We start from the raw sequence: 19,697 nt of genomic DNA, 5'->3' as shown, positions 1-19,697 counted from the left end.
CTGATATACCCCACACCCCTCACTGTAACACTGATATACCCCACACCCCTCACTGTAACACTAATATACCCCACACCCCTCACTGTAACACTCTGATATACCCCACACCCCTCACTGTAACACTCTGATATACCCCACACCCCTCACTGTAACACTCTGATATACCCCACACCCCTCACTGTCACACTCTGATATACCCCACACCCCTCACTGTAACATTGATATACCCCACACTCCTCACTGTAACACTGGGATATACCCCACACCCCTCACTGTAACACTGATACATCCCACACCCCTCACTGTCACACTCTGATATACCCCACACCCCTCACTGTAACACTCTGATATACCCCACACCCCTCACTGTAACACTCTGATATACCCCACACCCCTCACTGTAACACTGATACATCCCACACCCCTCACTGTAACACTGATACATCCCACACCCCTCACTGTAACACTGATACATCCCACACCCCTCACTGTAACACTCTGATATACCCCACACCCCTCACTGTAACACTGATACATCCCACACCCCTCACTGTAACATTGATATACCCCACACCCCTCACTGTAACACTGATACATCCCACACCCCTCACTGTAACACTCTGATATACCCCACACCCCTCACTGTCACACTCTGATACATCCCACACCCCTCACTGTAACACTCTGATATACCCCACACCCCTCACTGTAACACTGTGATATACCCCACACCCCTCACTGTAACACTCTGATATACCCCACACCTCTCACTGTAACACTGATATACCCCACACCCCTCACTGTAACACTGATACATCCCACACCCCTCACGGTAACACTCTGATATACCCCACACCCCTCACTGTAACACTCTGATATATCCCACACCCCTCACTGTAACACTCTGATATACCCCACACCCCTCACTGTAACACTGATACATCCCACAACCCTCACTGTCACACTGATACATCCCACACCCCTCACTGTAACACTGATACATCCCACACCCCTCACTGTAACACTCTGATATACCCCACACCCCTCACTGTAACACTCTGATATACCCCACACCCCTCACTGTAACACTGATACATCCCACACCCCTCACTGTAACACTCTGATATACCCCACACCCCTCACTGTAACACTCTGATATACCCCACACCCCTCACTGTAACACTGATACATCCCACACCCCTCACTGTAACACTCTGATATACCCCACACCCCTCACTGTAACACTGATATACCCCACACCCCTCACTGTAACACTGATACATCCCACACCCCTCACTGTAACACTGATACATCCCACACCCCTCACTGTAACACTGATACATCCCACACCCCTCACTGTAACACTGATACATCCCACACCCCTCACTGTAACACTCTGATATACCCCACACCCCTCACTGTAACACTGATACATCCCACACCCCTCACTGTAACACTCTGATATACCCCACACCCCTCACTGTAACACTGATATACCCCACACCCCTCACTGTAACACTGATACATCCCACACCCCTCACTGTAACACTGATACATCCCACACCCCTCACTGTAACACTGATACATCCCACACCCCTCACTGTAACACTGATACATCCCACACCCCTCACTGTAACACTGATACATCCCACACCCCTCACTGTAACACTCTGATATACCCCACACCCCTCACTGTAACACTGATACATCCCACACCCCTCACTGTAACACTGATACATCCCACACCCCTCACTGTAACACTGATACATCCCACACCCCTCACTGTAACACTGATACATCCCACACCCCTCACTGTAACACTGATATACCCCACACCCCTCACTGTAACACTCTGATACATCCCACACCCCTCACTGTAACACTGATACATCCCACACCCCTCACTGTAACACTGATACATCCCACACCCCTCACTGTAACAATGAAATACCCCACACCCCTCACTGTCACACTCTGATATACCCCACACCCCTCACTGTAACACTGATATATCCCACACCCCTCACTGTAACACTGATACATCCCACACCCCTCACTGTAACACTGATACATCCCACACCCCTCACTGTAACACTGATACATCCCACACCCCTCACTGTAACACTGATACATCCCACACCCCTCACTGTAACACTGATATACCCCACACCCCTCACTGTAACACTCTGATATACCCCACACCCCTCACTGTAACACTCTGATATACCCCACACCCCTCACTGTAACACTCTGATATACCCCACACCCCTCACTGTCACACTCTGATATACCCCACACCCCTCACTGTAACACTCTGATATACCCCACACCCCTCACTGTAACACTCTGATATACCCCACACCCCTCACTGTCACACTCTGATATACCCCACACCCCTCACTGTAACATTGATATACCCCACACTCCTCACTGTAACACTGGGATATACCCCACACCCCTCACTGTAACACTGATACATCCCACACCCCTCACTGTCACACTCTGATATACCCCACACCCCTCACTGTAACACTCTGATATACCCCACACCCCTCACTGTAACACTCTGATATACCCCACACCCCTCACTGTAACACTGATACATCCCACACCCCTCACTGTAACACTGATACATCCACACCCCTCACTGTAACACTGATACATCCCACACCCCTCACTGTAACACTCTGATATACCCCACACCCCTCACTGTAACACTGATACATCCCACACCCCTCACTGTAACACTGATACATCCCACACCCCTCACTGTAACACTGATACATCCCACACCCCTCACTGTAACACTGATACATCCACACCCCTCACTGTAACACTGATACATCCCACACCCCTCACTGTAACACTGATACATCCCACACCCCTCACTGTAACACTGATACATCCCACACCCCTCACTGTAACACTCTGATATACCCCACACCCCTCACTGTAACACTGATACATCCCACACCCCTCACTGTAACACTGATACATCCCACACCCCTCACTGTAACACTGATACATCCCACACCCCTCACTGTAACACTGATACATCCCACACCCCTCACTGTAACACTGATACATCCCACACCCCTCACTGTAACACTCTGATATACCCCACACCCCTCACTGTAACACTGATACATCCCACACCCCTCACTGTAACACTGATACATCCCACACCCCTCACTGTAACACTGATACATCCCACACCCCTCACTGTAACACTGATACATCCCACACCCCTCACTGTAACATTGATATACCCACACCCCTCACTGTAACACTGATACACCCCACACCCCTCACTGTAACACTCTGATATCCCCAACGCCCCTCACTGTCACACTCTGATACATCCCACACCCCTCACTGTAACACTCTGATATACCCCACACCCCTCACTGTAACACTGTGATATACCCCACACCCCTTACTGTAACACTCTGATATACCCCACACCCCTCACTGTCACACTCTGATACATCCCACACCCCTCACTGTAACACTCTGATATACCCCACACCCCTCACTGTAACACTGTGATATACCCCACACCCCTCACTGTAACACTCTGATATACCCCACACCTCTCACTGTAACACTGATATACCCCACACCCCTCACAGTAACACTGATACATCCCACACCCCTCACGGTAACACTCTGATATACCCCACACCCCTCACTGTAACACTCTGATATATCCCACACCCCTCACTGTAACACTCTGATATACCCCACACCCCTCACTGTAACACTGATACATCCCACACCCCTCACTGTAACACTCTGATATACCCCACACCCCTCACTGTAACACTGATACATCCCACACCCCTCACTGTAACACTCTGATATACCCCACACCCCTCACTGTAACACTCTGATATACCCCACACCCCTCACTGTAACACTGATACATCCCACACCCCTCACTGTAACACTCTGATATACCCCACACCCCTCACTGTAACACTGATATACCCCACACCCCTCACTGTAACACTGATACATCCCACACCCCTCACTGTAACACTGATACATCCCACACCCCTCACTGTAACACTGATACATCCCACACCCCTCACTGTAACACTGATATACCTCACACCCCTCACTGTAACACTCTGATATATCCCACACCCCTCACTCTAACACTGATATATCCCACACCCCTCACTGTAACACTCTGATATACCCCACACCCCTCACTGTAACACTGATATACCCCACACCCCTCACTGTAACACTGATATACCCCACACCCCTCACTGTCACACTCTGATATACCCCACACCCCTCACTGTAACACTCTGATATACCCCACACCCCTCACTGTAACACTCTGATATACCCCACACCCCTCACTGTCACACTCTGATATACCCCACACCCCTCACTGTAACATTGATATACCCCACACCCCTCACTGCAACACTGATATACACCACACCCCTCACTGCAACACTGATATATCCCTCACCCCTCACAGTAACACTCTGATATACCCCACACCCCTCACTGTAACACTCTGATATACCCCACACCCCCTCATTGTAACACTCTGATATACCCAACACCCTTCATTGTAACACAGACGTACCCCAGACTCTTCACTGTAACACTGATACACCCCACACCCCTCACTGTAACATCTGATATATCCCACACCCCTCACTGTAACACACTGATATACCCCACACCCCTCACTGTAACACTGATACATCCCACACCCCTCACTGTAACACTGATACATCCCACACCCCTCACTGTAACACTGATACATCCCACACCCCTCACTGTAACACTGATACATCCCACACCCCTCACTGTAACACTGATACATCCCACACCCCTCACTGTAACACTGATACATCCCACACCCCTCACTGTAACACTCTGATATACCCCACACCCCTCACTGTAACACTGATACATCCCACACCCCTCACTGTAACACTGATACATCCCACACCCCTCACTGTAACACTGATACATCCCACACCCCTCACTGTAACACTGATACATCCCACACCCCTCACTGTAACACTCTGATATACCCCACACCCCTCACTGTAACACTGATACATCCCACACCCCTCACTGTAACACTGATACATCCCACACCCCTCACTGTAACACTGATACATCCCACACCCCTCACTGTAACACTGATACATCCCACACCCCTCACTGTAACATTGATATACCCCACACCCCTCACTGTAACACTGATACATCCCACACCCCTCACTGTAACACTCTGATATACCCCACACCCCTCACTGTCACACTCTGATACATCCCACACCCCTCACTGTAACACTCTGATATACCCCACACCCCTCACTGTAACACTGTGATATACCCCACACCCCTTACTGTAACACTCTGATATACCCCACACCCCTCACTGTCACACTCTGATACATCCCACACCCCTCACTGTAACACTCTGATATACCCCACACCCCTCACTGTAACACTGTGATATACCCCACACCCCTCACTGTAACACTCTGATATACCCCACACCTCTCACTGTAACACTGATATACCCCACACCCCTCACTGTAACACTGATACATCCCACACCCCTCACGGTAACACTCTGATATACCCCACACCCCTCACTGTAACACTCTGATATATCCCACACCCCTCACTGTAACACTCTGATATACCCCACACCCCTCACTGTAACACTGATACATCCCACAACCCTCACTGTCACACTGATACATCCCACACCCCTCACTGTAACACTGATACATCCCACACCCCTCACTGTAACACTCTGATATACCCCACACCCCTCACTGTAACACTCTGATATACCCCACACCCCTCACTGTAACACTGATACATCCCACACCCCTCACTGTAACACTCTGATATACCCCACACCCCTCACTGTAACACTCTGATATACCCCACACCCCTCACTGTAACACTGATACATCCCACACCCCTCACTGTAACACTCTGATATACCCCACACCCCTCACTGTAACACTGATATACCCCACACCCCTCACTGTAACACTGATACATCCCACACCCCTCACTGTAACACTGATACATCCCACACCCCTCACTGTAACACTGATACATCCCACACCCCTCACTGTAACACTGATACATCCCACACCCCTCACTGTAACACTCTGATATACCCCACACCCCTCACTGTAACACTGATACATCCCACACCCCTCACTGTAACACTCTGATATACCCCACACCCCTCACTGTAACACTGATATACCCCACACCCCTCACTGTAACACTGATACATCCCACACCCCTCACTGTAACACTGATACATCCCACACCCCTCACTGTAACACTGATACATCCCACACCCCTCACTGTAACACTGATACATCCCACACCCCTCACTGTAACACTGATACATCCCACACCCCTCACTGTAACACTCTGATATACCCCACACCCCTCACTGTAACACTGATACATCCCACACCCCTCACTGTAACACTGATACATCCCACACCCCTCACTGTAACACTGATACATCCCACACCCCTCACTGTAACACTGATACATCCCACACCCCTCACTGTAACACTGATATACCCCACACCCCTCACTGTAACACTCTGATACATCCCACACCCCTCACTGTAACACTGATACATCCCACACCCCTCACTGTAACACTGATACATCCCACACCCCTCACTGTAACACTGATATACCCCACACCCCTCACTGTCACACTCTGATATACCCCACACCCCTCACTGTAACACTGATACATCCCACACCCCTCACTGTAACACTGATACATCCCACACCCCTCACTGTAACACTGATACATCCCACACCCCTCACTGTAACACTGATACATCCCACACCCCTCACTGTAACACTCTGATGTTTTGACTCTCAGAGATGACTGGATTTGGTCCTCTGATTACACGCAATCGAAACAGTTTTGCGCAAAAGCCATGATTTAAAATGAACTTGAGCAGCAGTGCACCCGCACTCTTACCCGGAGAGGAGTAACACTCTTGACTTAAGCCAAGGACCCTACCCAGCAGCAGTGCCAGGAGAAGGACAGCATCACCCCATGGAGCTACAGTCTGAGCAAACATTGGGGAGCCTGCGAAAGTATCGTGAGCGTAGAGCCCGAAGCAGTGAAACTGGTTTCCTGCTCCATAGGTCTTGCTGCTATATCTGGGGTGGGTTCAATCCAGGACAGGAGTACACAGGCCATTAGTAGATTAAAGGGTGGGCACTTCCTGGACATGGATACAGAGAGAAGGAAAAGCTCACCAAGTCTCCTTCCGCCAAGCTGTCACTGATACCTGAAGCCACTCACATCCTATAATTACATAACATCTGCTTAAAGAATGAGCTTGTTCCGGTACTGTCTCAAGGCAGAGGCAGATGCACAGTGAAGCCCTGAGGACAGCACAGGCCTCTCCATAGCACTGGTGGGAGTTGGGGGGGTGGGGTGGGGGGGTAGAGAGTAAGAGCAGGGAGGGAAATCGCTGAGGGTGGGCAATGATATAACCATGACAGTAGTGAGGGCCTGCAGAGGATTGGAGGGGAGGGCTGGGGGCAGTGGGGGTGGGAGCAGCTGAGATAGTGTGAGGGAATAAGAGAGGTAGATTGGGCTGCAGGGGGAGATGGTGTGGGGGAATAAGAGAGGTAGATTGGGGCTGTAGGGGCAGAAGCAGGGAGTATTTATACCCAATAATAAATAATGATCTCAAGATCGTGTGAAAGGGAATACGAATCCCAGGGGTCCACAGCAGGAATTGTTGAGCCAATGTAAAAGGCATTGCCTATTCCCTGGCCTGAATATAACACACTGCCCAAGATGCTGATGAATGCATGAATTGCCAGTTGGAAATCTTGTTCTGTGGCCTTATTTGGAGTACTGTGTCCAGTTCTGGGCGCCATACTTGAGGAAGGATGCGAAGGCATTGGAGAGAATACCGAGGAGATTCACAAGAATGATTCCCAGGATGAAGAACTGTAGCTATGAGGATAGGTTGGAGAGGTTGGGACTGTTTGCCTTAGAATAAAGAAGGCTGAGAGGAGACTGGATAGAGGCATTCAAGATCCTGAGGGGTATGGACAGGGTAAATAGTGAGAAACTGTTCCCACTCAAGAGATCATCAAGAACTAGAGGGCACAGATTCAAAATAATTGGCAAAGGGATTAAATGGGATGTGAGGAAAAATTTTTCACCCAGAGGGTGGTTGGAGTCTGGGACAAGCTTCCTGAAAGGGTGGTGGAGGCAGGTTCGATCGAGGTATTCAAAAGGGAATTGGATTGCTACCTGAGAAGAGAGAATGTGCAAGGTTACGGGGATAAAGGCAGGGGAGTGGGACTAGGAGGAATGCTCTTTCAGAGAGCCAGTGCAGATTTGATGGGCCAAATGGCCTCCTTCTGCACTGTTAAGATACTGTAATCCCAGGAAACCCAGCTGATATTACACATTAACCTCAACACAGCTCAAAACATAACTCCAACTGCCTTTTCCTGGCTTCCTGTTTGTCTAATTTAGGTGCTGCTGACAGCACATAGTGCCCTGAGTAAATCACGTACCATCCTCAAGATCTGAGTAGGGATCACACGCTGTGTAATTGTACAGAGTCACTGCTTATTCAGGGTAAGGATCACTCACCGTGTAACTGCACAGGGTCACTTTTTATTCAGGATAAGGATCACTCACTGTGTAACTGTAGAGAGTAGCTGTTTATTCAACAGGCACAATCTCTAGATATAAAATGGTTCACTTGATTCATTAAATATCTGCCACTCTAATACAAAGATGTTGATGGACTCACTAGAAGGTTAATGCAATGTTATGGAGTTCGTATCACAGGACAAGACCTAGAGTTACTAACATCACCATTCTGATAACCCAGCTTAGGGTTACTGAACCCGTTGGCCCTAAACAGACAGGTTTGCGGAGACCAGTGGTTAATTCATTACAAAGGGAATTTGCCCCTTCCCCTAGAAGCAGCTTTCTTGGTCAGAGCTGGGAGAGTCGGTAACAGCTGTACTCAGCTGTGACCATCAGTTCAAATCCGACAGGTGCCAGGCACATTCCTGAGCCTGGGATCAGAGGTGCTTGAAATCCAGGATTCACAAACTAAGTCAGACAAATTGTCCTGCTTACATGTGGGTATCTGAGAGAGAGCAATGGTTCACATGTTACAGGCTGCATTGCACATTGCAGTCAGACCAGGAGAATCCCAGCCAGGGTGGGACTGAGCTTGGGGAACGTGGAACTCAGCCTGGGGGGAGGGGGTGGCGAACAAGGAGGCTACAGATGTGGTGTTTGGTCTCTGCTGATCTCAGTCTGACCACAATCGCCCACATCTTCTTGGGTAAGGTGGTGTCAGGCTTTCTCAGTCCATTCACCAGTGCTGCTCGTGTCTGTGCCCCTGGACTCCAGCTCAGAAACAGAACGGCTCAGCTCGCAAAGGCTTGGCAAATATGTCAGGAATGTGCTAAAAAAGAGAGATTTCTGCCAAGGTCAGTTGGGCGAGGTGGATCACTAACACCATTAGCTTTGCAGCCCTCTAAAATTGGCTTGTGAACAGGTAAATCATTGTTCAACAGCACCTCCACCAAACTGTGGGCCTGGGTTACCATGGTGACAGCGCCTGCCTCCATGGTGAATTTACAGGGAACACCAAGCAAGGGAATGGAGCACTGCAGCTACTTGAGATTTCGCCCAGCAATATCACAGAATCACAGAATTTTTACGGCACAGGAAGAGGCTATTCGGCCTATCGTGTCTGTGCCAGCTCTCCAAATGAGCATTATGACCTAGTGCCATTGCCCTGCCTTTTCCCCGTAATCCTGCACATTGTTTCTATCCAAATAATCATCTAATGTCCTCTTGAATGCCTCAATTGAACCTGCCTCCACCACACTTCCAGGCAGTGCATTCCAGACCTGAACCAATTGTTGTGTGAAAAAGTTTTTTCTCACATCACATTTGCTTCTTTTGCAAATCACTTTAAATCTGTGCCCTCTCATCCTTGATCCTTTTACGAGCAGGAACAGCTCCTCCCTATCTACTCTGTCCAGCCTCCTCATGATTTTAAAAACTTCTATCAAGTCTCCCCAGCCTTCTCCTTTCCAAGGAAAACAGTCCCAACTTCTCCAATCTATCCTCATGGCTGAAGTTTCTCATTCCTGGAACCATTCTTGTAAACCTCTTCTGCACTCTCTCCAATGTGGTTACATCCTTCCTATAATATGGTGCCCAGAACCTTTACACAATATTCCAAATGAGGTCTAATGAGGGTCTTATATAAATTCAGCATAACCTCCCCGTTCGTGTACTCTCTGCCCCTAATAATAAGCCCTGGATATGATATGTTTTATTAACTGTTCTCTTCACCTGTCCTGCCACCTTTGATTGTCAATGTACATATACATCCAAGTCTATCTGCTCCTGCAACCCCTTCAAAATTCCACCCCTTATTTTATATTGTCTGTCCGTGTTCTTCCTACCAAAATGCATCACTTCGTACTTCTCCACATTGAACTTCATCTGTCACCTATCTGCCCATTGTCAATATCCTTTTGAAGTTCCACCCCCACCTCCTCACAGTTCACAACACTCCCAAGCTTCATATCATCTGCAAACTTTGAAATTGTCCCGTGCGCACCAAGATCTAGATCGTTAATATATATCAGGAAAAGCAAGGGTCCCGGGGAACTCCACTACAAACCCCACAATACATCTCACTGACTACTGAAAATACCTTTCTGCTCCCCTGAAAATATCCAACCCAGCACTCGCTCCCCAAAAATTGCCTGCCCAACCTCCACTTCCTGAAGATACCCCCTCCCCACCCCAAAAAAAAACACACCCAATCACCGCTCCCTCAAAAATACCCCATCCAATCCCTTCTTCCGCATAATACCCATTAACCGGAAAATAGCCCACCCAGCAACCACTCCACCAACCTGCTCATAAGACCCTGTCTAGACCCATACTGGGCAAAGGGTCAGTCAATGTCACCGATTGCTATCTGTATTCCATTTTATTTTGAATTTTCAGCCTCTGCAGTGTTTCGTTTTTTGATATTTCGAGCAGTGCAAGGCAGATTCAATAATATACTTTCAAGAGAACTGGATAAATACTTGAAGGAGAAATATTTGCAAGGCAATTGGGGAAGAGCAGGGGAGTGGAACTAATTGGATAGCTTGTTCAAAGAGCCAGCACAAGCACGATGGATGAATAGCCTCATTTGGTGTTACGATCCCTAGAATCTACCAACCTTTCTGTAGGGTTTAACCTAAGGCGATGACTCCCTCCTGTAGATGTCATGAGGAAGTGTTTTATGAAAAGCTTTTTTTTTCCCCCCAAAGCCTCAGTGCCACTGATATTTGATGATGTGATCAAGAGTGATATAATGGCTTTAACAGAGTAAAACATCCCAAGAAGCTTTGTCAATCAAAAAGATGGGAGGTTGGCTTGGAGAGGGCTGGAATAGTTAAATCTAGAGGTAATAAACCTCAAGTTCGAAACTGTGAGATGTATTGGCTCCACGCTAACAGAAGAAATATTGCGGCTTTTCAGGGGGTTCATTGCTTTTTCCTGAGGGAATATAAACACAAAAAAAGATTTGAAAAATTGGATCATTTTGTCATTAGAACACAGATTTCCAAAAAAAGCCCTGGAGAAGTGAAAGGTTGGGCTGTGGAAGGAGAGCATCAATCTCCAGGCGAAGGAAAACAGTGTCTCTCGCTGGCTGCGAAAGCAGAAGGTTGCAGTGGCAAGATGGTCCTGATCATCATGGTTTGACACGTCTCTGAAATCCGACCATCAATATCATATGGATAAAGCTGGCACCCCCAAATCCCACTCCCCACATTAAACAAAGTCACATGCAGGCTTCCACCAGGATCTATCACTAGAGAAATTCCTTAACCCTCAAATGGCCAACATTCCAGGGGAGGACAAAAAAAACACTATAAAGACACTCTGAAGCTCTCATTGACACATAGATGCATTGGCATTAATGACTGGGAGAAACTTGCTACCAATCGTTCAAAACGGTGACTTGTCCATCGAGCTGCATCACACTTCGAGTCCCGTCTTAAAGATGAGGCAGAGCGGTGACAGGGAAGGAAAGAAAAGGAAGCAAATCCTGCACTTCAGATCCCACTATCCTGTGGGACATCCTGCCCCATGTGTCCAAATATCTGCCAGTCAACAATCAGCCTGTTCAGACACATAAAGACCCATCATGTCGCTGAGTAGATGTCACCCTCAAATCGAAGGACTGCTGACGATTTCACTGTGTCCCATGAGTGAAAATGTTCATCTCAAAGTCGAGCCTGAGTTTCAGAATTGTCCAACAACTTGCATCAATAATAGCATCTTTAATGCAGGGAAACCTCCCATAGTGCTGTGTGGAACCTGAAGGAGTCAACCCTCAGGCGCCTTGAGTTCATTACACTACAACTGGGTTGGATACAGAAATCATAACATCCCATAACACCGGCATCTATGCAAATGCAGAAATGAGGCCTTTGTGCTCCTACATCCTCAATCTTACAATCCCCCTAAATCCCAAATATACCTGTAAACCTAAACACAAGAGGGTTTACCACATGGAGTTTAAACTTCTCTGTTCTGCAGCCACATTTGTTTTAGCTTTGTTTCCAGTTATTAGAGCACTGCACAGGTATCCAGGAACTACCAAGCTGAGCGCAGACAGGTGGGTGTGTCAGTAAGTTCACACTCTGGGCGCTAGTACTGTTTGTTCCAGAGCTGTGCAAAGGCAGCAATAACAACCAATCAACCAGTCTCTGCATTGCACACAACAAATGATCAATATCTTAGAAACGTGCCTGTTTTGGAAGGCGAGTAAAGGTTGAGGTTGGACTATTCAGGGAGTGGCTCCTGTATCTGCAAGCACCTTTAGCTAGAGTTGCACAGAAATCTAAGACGTCATTTGTTTCGATGAATAGGAGGGATTGTATTTCTCTTTCCAAAACTTGCCAAATAAAAATCATCAGGAAAGAATGAACGAGGCAGAACGTAACTGTGATGCAATAAACCTGGGAGGAAGGCACTCAGGAACAGACATTTATTTGATTTCAATTTTTTTTATCTACTAAACCTCAAATTTCCCAGAGATTTCAGCAGAATCAACATGAATTTCACCAAGCATGGACACAGGCACTCCTTGCAACCTCTCCGAATAAAGCCAGTGAACACAGCGGAGAGTGATGCTCTCCACCCTCCGCCCAACCTTTCACCTCTCCACCCCAGTACTTTTGACCCTGGGTGCCATTGAATCTTGGCTGAAAAAGCCATTACATTGAGAACTTTAATCCAGGAAGTGTGGGGCCATTAACCTGGGGGGACAGGAGGGCCATTAATCCATGCACACGTGGGCAAGGGTAGCATAAGTGTCCCATGGTTCTGCCTTGCTGACAATGCTGAACCATTCAATTGCCTGTGGATTGAGGGCGAGACCCTCCTAGGCTGCCCAGCTCAGGGTTGGGAGACAGATAGAGCCAGAAGCCCTTTTAAAGGCACATGCTGGATAGAACTGCGAGGTCCCAAAGAGGCTAGAGCTCCCAGAGGAAGCTAAGACAGACTAAACTAAGCAATAGGCTCATTTGTGATGTTATCAGGGGAACATTGAACTAACTGAAGACTGTGTTCCTGGCAAGTTCAAAGTTCCCATGAAACAATCCAAACTGTGAGGGGCTAATCTCCAGAACCGCCCTTTAGTAAAACAGAGATGTAAACAAAGCTCTGGCCACAGGCACAGTACATAACCCTTACACAATTATTGTGCCTTTCACGCAGTCACGCTGTGAGCACCAAGTGCTCAGGGTGCTCCAAAAAAACAGAAACAGGACTAACTAGTCGGAATGACTTCAGGCTAAATGCAGCACCAACAATAACGCAACCAGGCTGCTTGCATAGCTTCACAGAACAAACAACTTCATTAAAAACTGGCTCAACCAGAAGAGTTTATGGATGTGCGTGGCTTTCCATACTCTACTCTCTGTGAGCTGGGAAACTTCAGAGCTAGGGTCTGGTTCGTTGAATGACGGGTTAGACATCACACAGGCTACAAACAACAGTAAAGACTGTCGCAGTCTCTGTACCCTAAGGGTTATGGCAGAAAGCTTAATGACATTTCCACATTCCCCCATGTTGCACTCCGACATCTGCGACTTGATGAACCCTAACCTGCCCCATTCCCAATATCTGGGTTTCACACTGCAAACCAATCACATTTAGTCCCATAGTCTCACACAGCAAGAACAGCTCTCACACACTGGTCTGCACAGACACAGCGTATAAGCAACTTTTCTACATTTCTTCATTCAAAATAAAACACTATATTTAAATATTATTAATGCGTTTTATCTGGGTGGTGTCTGAGTTTATTAACCATGTGGAGAAGGAATACTGAGCTCAAACCTGCCCAATGACATGGGTACTTAGCAGGTCACAGGTTAGGACTCAGGAGCAAGAATCTTGGCTGAAATCCTCCTGCCCTCCATACTGGCTTATCACTGGGATCCTCAGTTCCATCACTGTCTGGCAAAGGATCAGCCATGATGGGAGATCAACACTCAGCCATAAGCTGCCAATGACTTCCACTTCATATACCCTCTCAGTAGACGTATAGTGGCAAATATTACCAGCACAGTTCAGTGGGCAACCGCTTGATCCCACCAGCAGCACGAGATGTGATGTTGCCATATCAGCCAAAGCAGCGGGAAAGTTTATATCCAGAAATTGCTCATTCAGCCTGTTTTTTTAGACAGTCAATCAGTCACTTGCTTCACTGACTGAACGTGAAATTTGCAAATTTTCACCCCATTCTCAGATGGAGTGGCTTGCTGCTTAAGCTGGGAGCCCTGCAGAGTCTAAGTAATCTTCAAACATAACCAATATACCATAGTCTCACTGCCGTCTGATCAAATATCACCTAGAACCTGACCAAAAGATTTGCAATTCCTGTTGTAGTTAATTGCCTGGTCTTCCAATGGCAGCCTATGTGCGCATGAGGGCTGGGTCCACAGCTTTGATTACTAAGTGCCTGAAACTGTCAGTGAATGAGGTTACCTGAGGGAAACATTTTCCAAAAGACAAGATACTTGCTGACAATTGTTGGTCAAATTAAACAATCCCTGGTCAACCAGCCCAAGTCTCGATCAGAGGCACAGACATCAAAAATTGCACCGACCATCCAACCAGTGTTGCAATATTTAAAAATTAACTTTTCAAGGACATTTACCCAGTATCACGCCTCATCCCACAGCGATTTTTCCAAATTATATTTACTTCCTATCTAATGGTAGCTGCAGGCAAAATTTTTGGCTTTTGTCAAACTGTCGGGGACATTGTCTATGACTACAGTGAATCACAGGAAATTTCTATTTGGAAAGAGCCAGCAGAATGCAATCACCCCACACACTTCACCACACTTACACTGTGAAATCATTGAGAGACTGAGAGATTTAAAATTAAAGCAGCAGTTAATAGATTACACATGTCTGAGAATTGTGTCTTCATGTGATTGAACCAGACTGGTAATCACTAACACAAACATTCCAATAGCAGCCTTGAAGAGCTACACCTCTGAACAGCTGCTATAGGTGTCAAAATAGGAAAGAAAGACTTGTCTTTATATAGCGCTTTTCATGACCCCCTGACATCTCAAAATGCTTTACTGCCAATGAAGTGCTTTTTGAAGTGTAGTCACTGATGTAAAGTAGGAACATGGCAGATAATCTGCCCATAGCAAGATCCCACAAACAACAATGTGATAAGGGTCAGATAATCTGAGAGACATTGACTGAGGGATAAATATCAGCCAGGACACCGGGAGAACTCTCCTGTTCTTCAAAATAGTAGTCATGTGGTCTTATAAGTCCACCTGAGCAGGCAGATGGGACCTCCGTTTAATGTTTCAACCAAATAATAACTTCTACAGTGCAGCATCCCCTCAGCACTGGACTGGAGCATTAGTTTGGATTATTGTGAACAAACCCTGTAGCTGAGGAATTATAATCACTGATATTCAGCAAATATTCTATTTGACCCTGACCTGTGTTTCTGACCCATCTCCACTCCAAGACCACTGACTTCCACCTCTATCATCACCCATAGGCACCCTTGCTGTCAACTCCCTCAACCATACATTTGTTAATTCTTGAATTAACTATTCTAACACTTCCCCGACTGGCATCTCATCTTCCCCTCTTCATAAACTCTGCTCCCACAACCTATCTCACACTAAGTCACATTCACTTATCACGTGCACAGTCACTGACCTATATAGTCTCTCAGACCTGAAGCGCCACTATTTTAAAATTCTCATCCTTGTGTCAGAAACCCTCCAGTGCCAAATCCCTCCCTATTCCTGAAACAGCCTCCAGTGTTCCAACTCGCCAAACGACCCCTTACAAATGTGACATTGACTAATTGCACATAACCCATACTCCCATTGCTTTTCTCCATCATTAGTGGTCGTGCCTTCAGCTATCGAGGCCCTGCATTCTGGCATTACCTCCCATTACCGTTCCCACCTTAAAACTCACCCGATGGACAAATTATAGGCTGAAACTTTAAAACAGTAGAAAGGTCCAACGCTGAGGGAGCACCACGTTGCCGGAGGGTCAATCCTGAGTGAGTGTTGCACTGGTCAGAGGGTCAGTACTGAGGGAGCGCCGCACAGTTGGAGGGTCAGTACTGAGGGAGCACCACACAGTCGGAGGGTGAGTACTGAGTGAGCGCCGCACTGTCGGAAGGTCAATACTGAGTGAGTGCCGCACTGTCGGAGGGTCAGTGTTGAGGGAGTGCCGCACTGTCAGAGGGCCAGTACTGAGTGAGTGCCGCACTGTCGGAGGGTCAGTACTGAGTGAGTGCCGCACTGTCGTTGGGTCAGTACTGAGTGAGTGCTGCACTGTCGGAGGGTCAGTACTGAGTGAGTGCCGCACTGTCGGAGGGTCAGTACTGAGTGAGTGCCGCACTGTCGGAGGGTCAGTACTGAGGGAGCGCCGCACTGTCAGAGGGTCAGTACTGAGGGAGCTTCGCACTGTCGGAGGGTCAGTACTGAGGGAGCTTCGCACTGTCGGAGGGTCAGTACTGAGGGGGCGCTGCACAGTCGGAGGGTCAGTGCTGAGGGAGTGTTGCACTGTCGGAGGGTCAGTGCTGAGGGAGTGTTGCGCTGTCAGAGGGTCAGTGCTGAGGGGGCGCTGCACTGTCGGAAGGTCAGTACTGAGGGAGCACCGCACTGTCGGAGGGTCAGTACTGAGGGAGAGCCGCACTGATGCAGGGTCAGTACTGAGGGAGTGCTGCACTGTCGGAGGATCAGTACTGAGGGAGTGCTGCACTGTCGGAGGGTCAGTACTGAGGGAGTGCTGCACTGTCGGAAGGTCAGTACTGAGGGAGCACCGCACTGTCGGAGGGTCAGTACTGAGGGAGAGCCGCACTGATGCAGGGTCAGTACTGAGGGAGTGCTGCACTGTCGGAGGGTCAGTACTGAGGGAGAGCCGCACTGATGCAGGGTCAGTACTGAGGGAGTGCTGCACTGTCAGAGGGTCAGTACTGAGGGAGTGCTGCACTGTCAGAGGGTCAGTACTGAGGGAGTGCTGCACTGTCGGAGGGTCAGTGCTGAGGGAGTGTTGCACTGTCGGAGGGTCAGTGCTGAGAGAGTGCTGCACTGTCGGAGGGTCAGTACTGAGGGAGTGCTGCACTGTCAGAGGGTCAGTACTGAGGGAGTGCTGCACTGTCGGAGGGTCAGTGCTGAGGGAGTGTTGCACTGTCGGAGGGTCAGTGCTGAGAGAGTGCTGCACTGTCGGAGGGTCAGTACTGAGGGAGTGCTGCACTGTCGGAGGGTCAGTACTGAGGGAGTGCTGCACTGTCGGAGGGTCAGTGCTGAGGGAGTGTTGCACTGTCGGAGGGTCAGTGCTGAGAGAGTGCTGCACTGTCGGAGGGTTAGTACTGAGGGAGTGCTGCACTGTCAGAGGGTCAGTACTGAGGGAGTGTTGCACTGTTGGAGGGTCAGTACTGAGGGAGTGTTGCACTGTCAGAGGGTCAGTACTGAGGGAGTGCCGCACTGTCGGAGGGTCAGTACTGAGGGAGTGCTGCACTGTCAGAGGGTCAGTACTGAGGGAGTGCTGCACTGTCAGAGGGTCAGTACTGAGGGAGTGCCGCACTGTCGGAGGGTCAGTACTGAGGGAGTGCCGCACTGTCGGAGGGTCAGTACTGAGGGGGGCGCTGCACAGTCGGAGGGTCAGTACTGAGGGAGTGCCGCACTGTCGGAGGGTCAGTACTGAGGGAGTGCCGCACTGTCGGAGGGTCAGTACTGAGGGGGCGCTGCACAGTCGGAGGGTCAGTACTGAGGGAGTGCCGCACTGTCGGAGGGTCAGTACTGAGGGGGCGCTGCACAGTCGGAGGGTCAGTACTGAGGGAGTGCCGCACTGTCGGAGGGTCAGTACTGAGGGAGTGCCGCACTGTCGGAGGGTCAGTACTGAGGGGGCGCTGCACAGTCGGAGGGTCAGTACTGAGGGAGTGCTGCACTGTCAGAGGGTCAGTACTGAGGGAGTGCCGCACTGTCGGAGGGTCAGTGCTGAGGGAGTGCCGCACTGTCGGAGGGTCAGTACTGAGGGAGTGCTGCACTGTCAGAGGGTCAGTACTGAGAGAGTGCCGCACTGTCGGAGGGTCAGTGCTGAGGGAGTGCCGCACTGTCGGAGGGTCAGTGCTGAGGGAGTGCTGCACTGTCGGAGGGTCAGTGCTGAGGGAGTGCCGCACTGTCAGAGGGTCAGTACTGAGGGAGTGCCGCACTGTCGGCGGTGCCGTCCTTCGGACAAGACATTAAAACGATCCCTAGATTGGCCTGTCTCGCCCCAGGCGGATTGGGAGTTAGCTGCCTCCTGATTATTAGCTCAGAATCACACTGGGGACAGTGAGGAGGCTTTATCCGGACCCCGGACCCGGACCCGGACCCCGACCCCGGACCCCCGACCCCGGACCCCGGACCCCGGACCCCGGACCCCGGACCCCGGACCCCCGACCCCCGACCCCGGACCCCGGACCCCGGACCCCGGACCCCCGACCCCGACCCCGGACCCCGGACCCCGACCCCGGACCCCGGACCCCGGACCCCGGACCCCGACCCCGGACCCCGGACCCCGGACCCCGGACCCCGACCCCGGACCCGGACCCCGGACCCCCGACCCCGGACCCCGGACCCCCGGACCCCGGACCCCGGACCCGGACCCGGACCCCGACCCGGACCCCCGGCGGCAAGCCGGACCCTCAACCCTGGGCCCTGTCCCGGGCCCCCGCTCTTCCTTTCTCCCGCTCCTACCACCCTCACCCGGGACTGGGCCGCTGCTCTCTGCCCACCCGCCGTGGGCCCCGGCTCTCACCTGTCCTCTGCGCCGAGCCCAGCGCTGTGAGGAGCAGAAGCCCCGCCAACCGCATCGTCCCGCCAGCCCCGAGCACCACTTCCGGTCCGAGAGACGGTGGGGGGGGGGGGGGGGGGGGGGTGTTAGAAGGCGGGGCCTGAACCGGGGGCGGGGTCTGAAGCCGGGGGCGGGGTCTGAAGCCGGGGGGGCGGGGCCTGAAGCGGGGTGTCGCTTGACCGCGGACGGGGCGGGGACGGCGGCCGGGGGGGCCGGGGACTGAAGCCGGGGGG

At 50.0% G+C, this 19,697-nt stretch overlaps 1 protein-coding gene across 2 annotated transcripts in view; it reads right to left on the bottom strand.

The window, feature by feature from the left end:
• LOC121269029 (receptor tyrosine-protein kinase erbB-2-like) overlaps nucleotides 1-19,513 on the bottom strand; it is a 145,188-nt gene extending 125,675 nt beyond the window's left edge. For both annotated transcript variants that reach the window (XM_041173414.1, XM_041173415.1), the window contains exon 1: nucleotides 19,429-19,513. In XM_041173414.1, coding sequence (XP_041029348.1) covers nucleotides 19,429-19,483 — 55 coding nt within the window. In that variant the 5' untranslated portion in view covers nucleotides 19,484-19,513. The remainder of the gene's footprint in view (nucleotides 1-19,428) is intronic.
• Between the last annotated feature and the right edge of the window lie 184 nt (nucleotides 19,514-19,697).

The sequence above is a fragment of the Carcharodon carcharias genome, chromosome 23 (genome assembly GCF_017639515.1).
Source record: "Carcharodon carcharias isolate sCarCar2 chromosome 23, sCarCar2.pri, whole genome shotgun sequence".
Taxonomy (NCBI): Eukaryota; Metazoa; Chordata; class Chondrichthyes; order Lamniformes; family Lamnidae; genus Carcharodon; species Carcharodon carcharias.
Note: the sequence above shows the minus strand (reverse complement) of the source record. Positions and strands in the feature narration are given on the sequence as shown.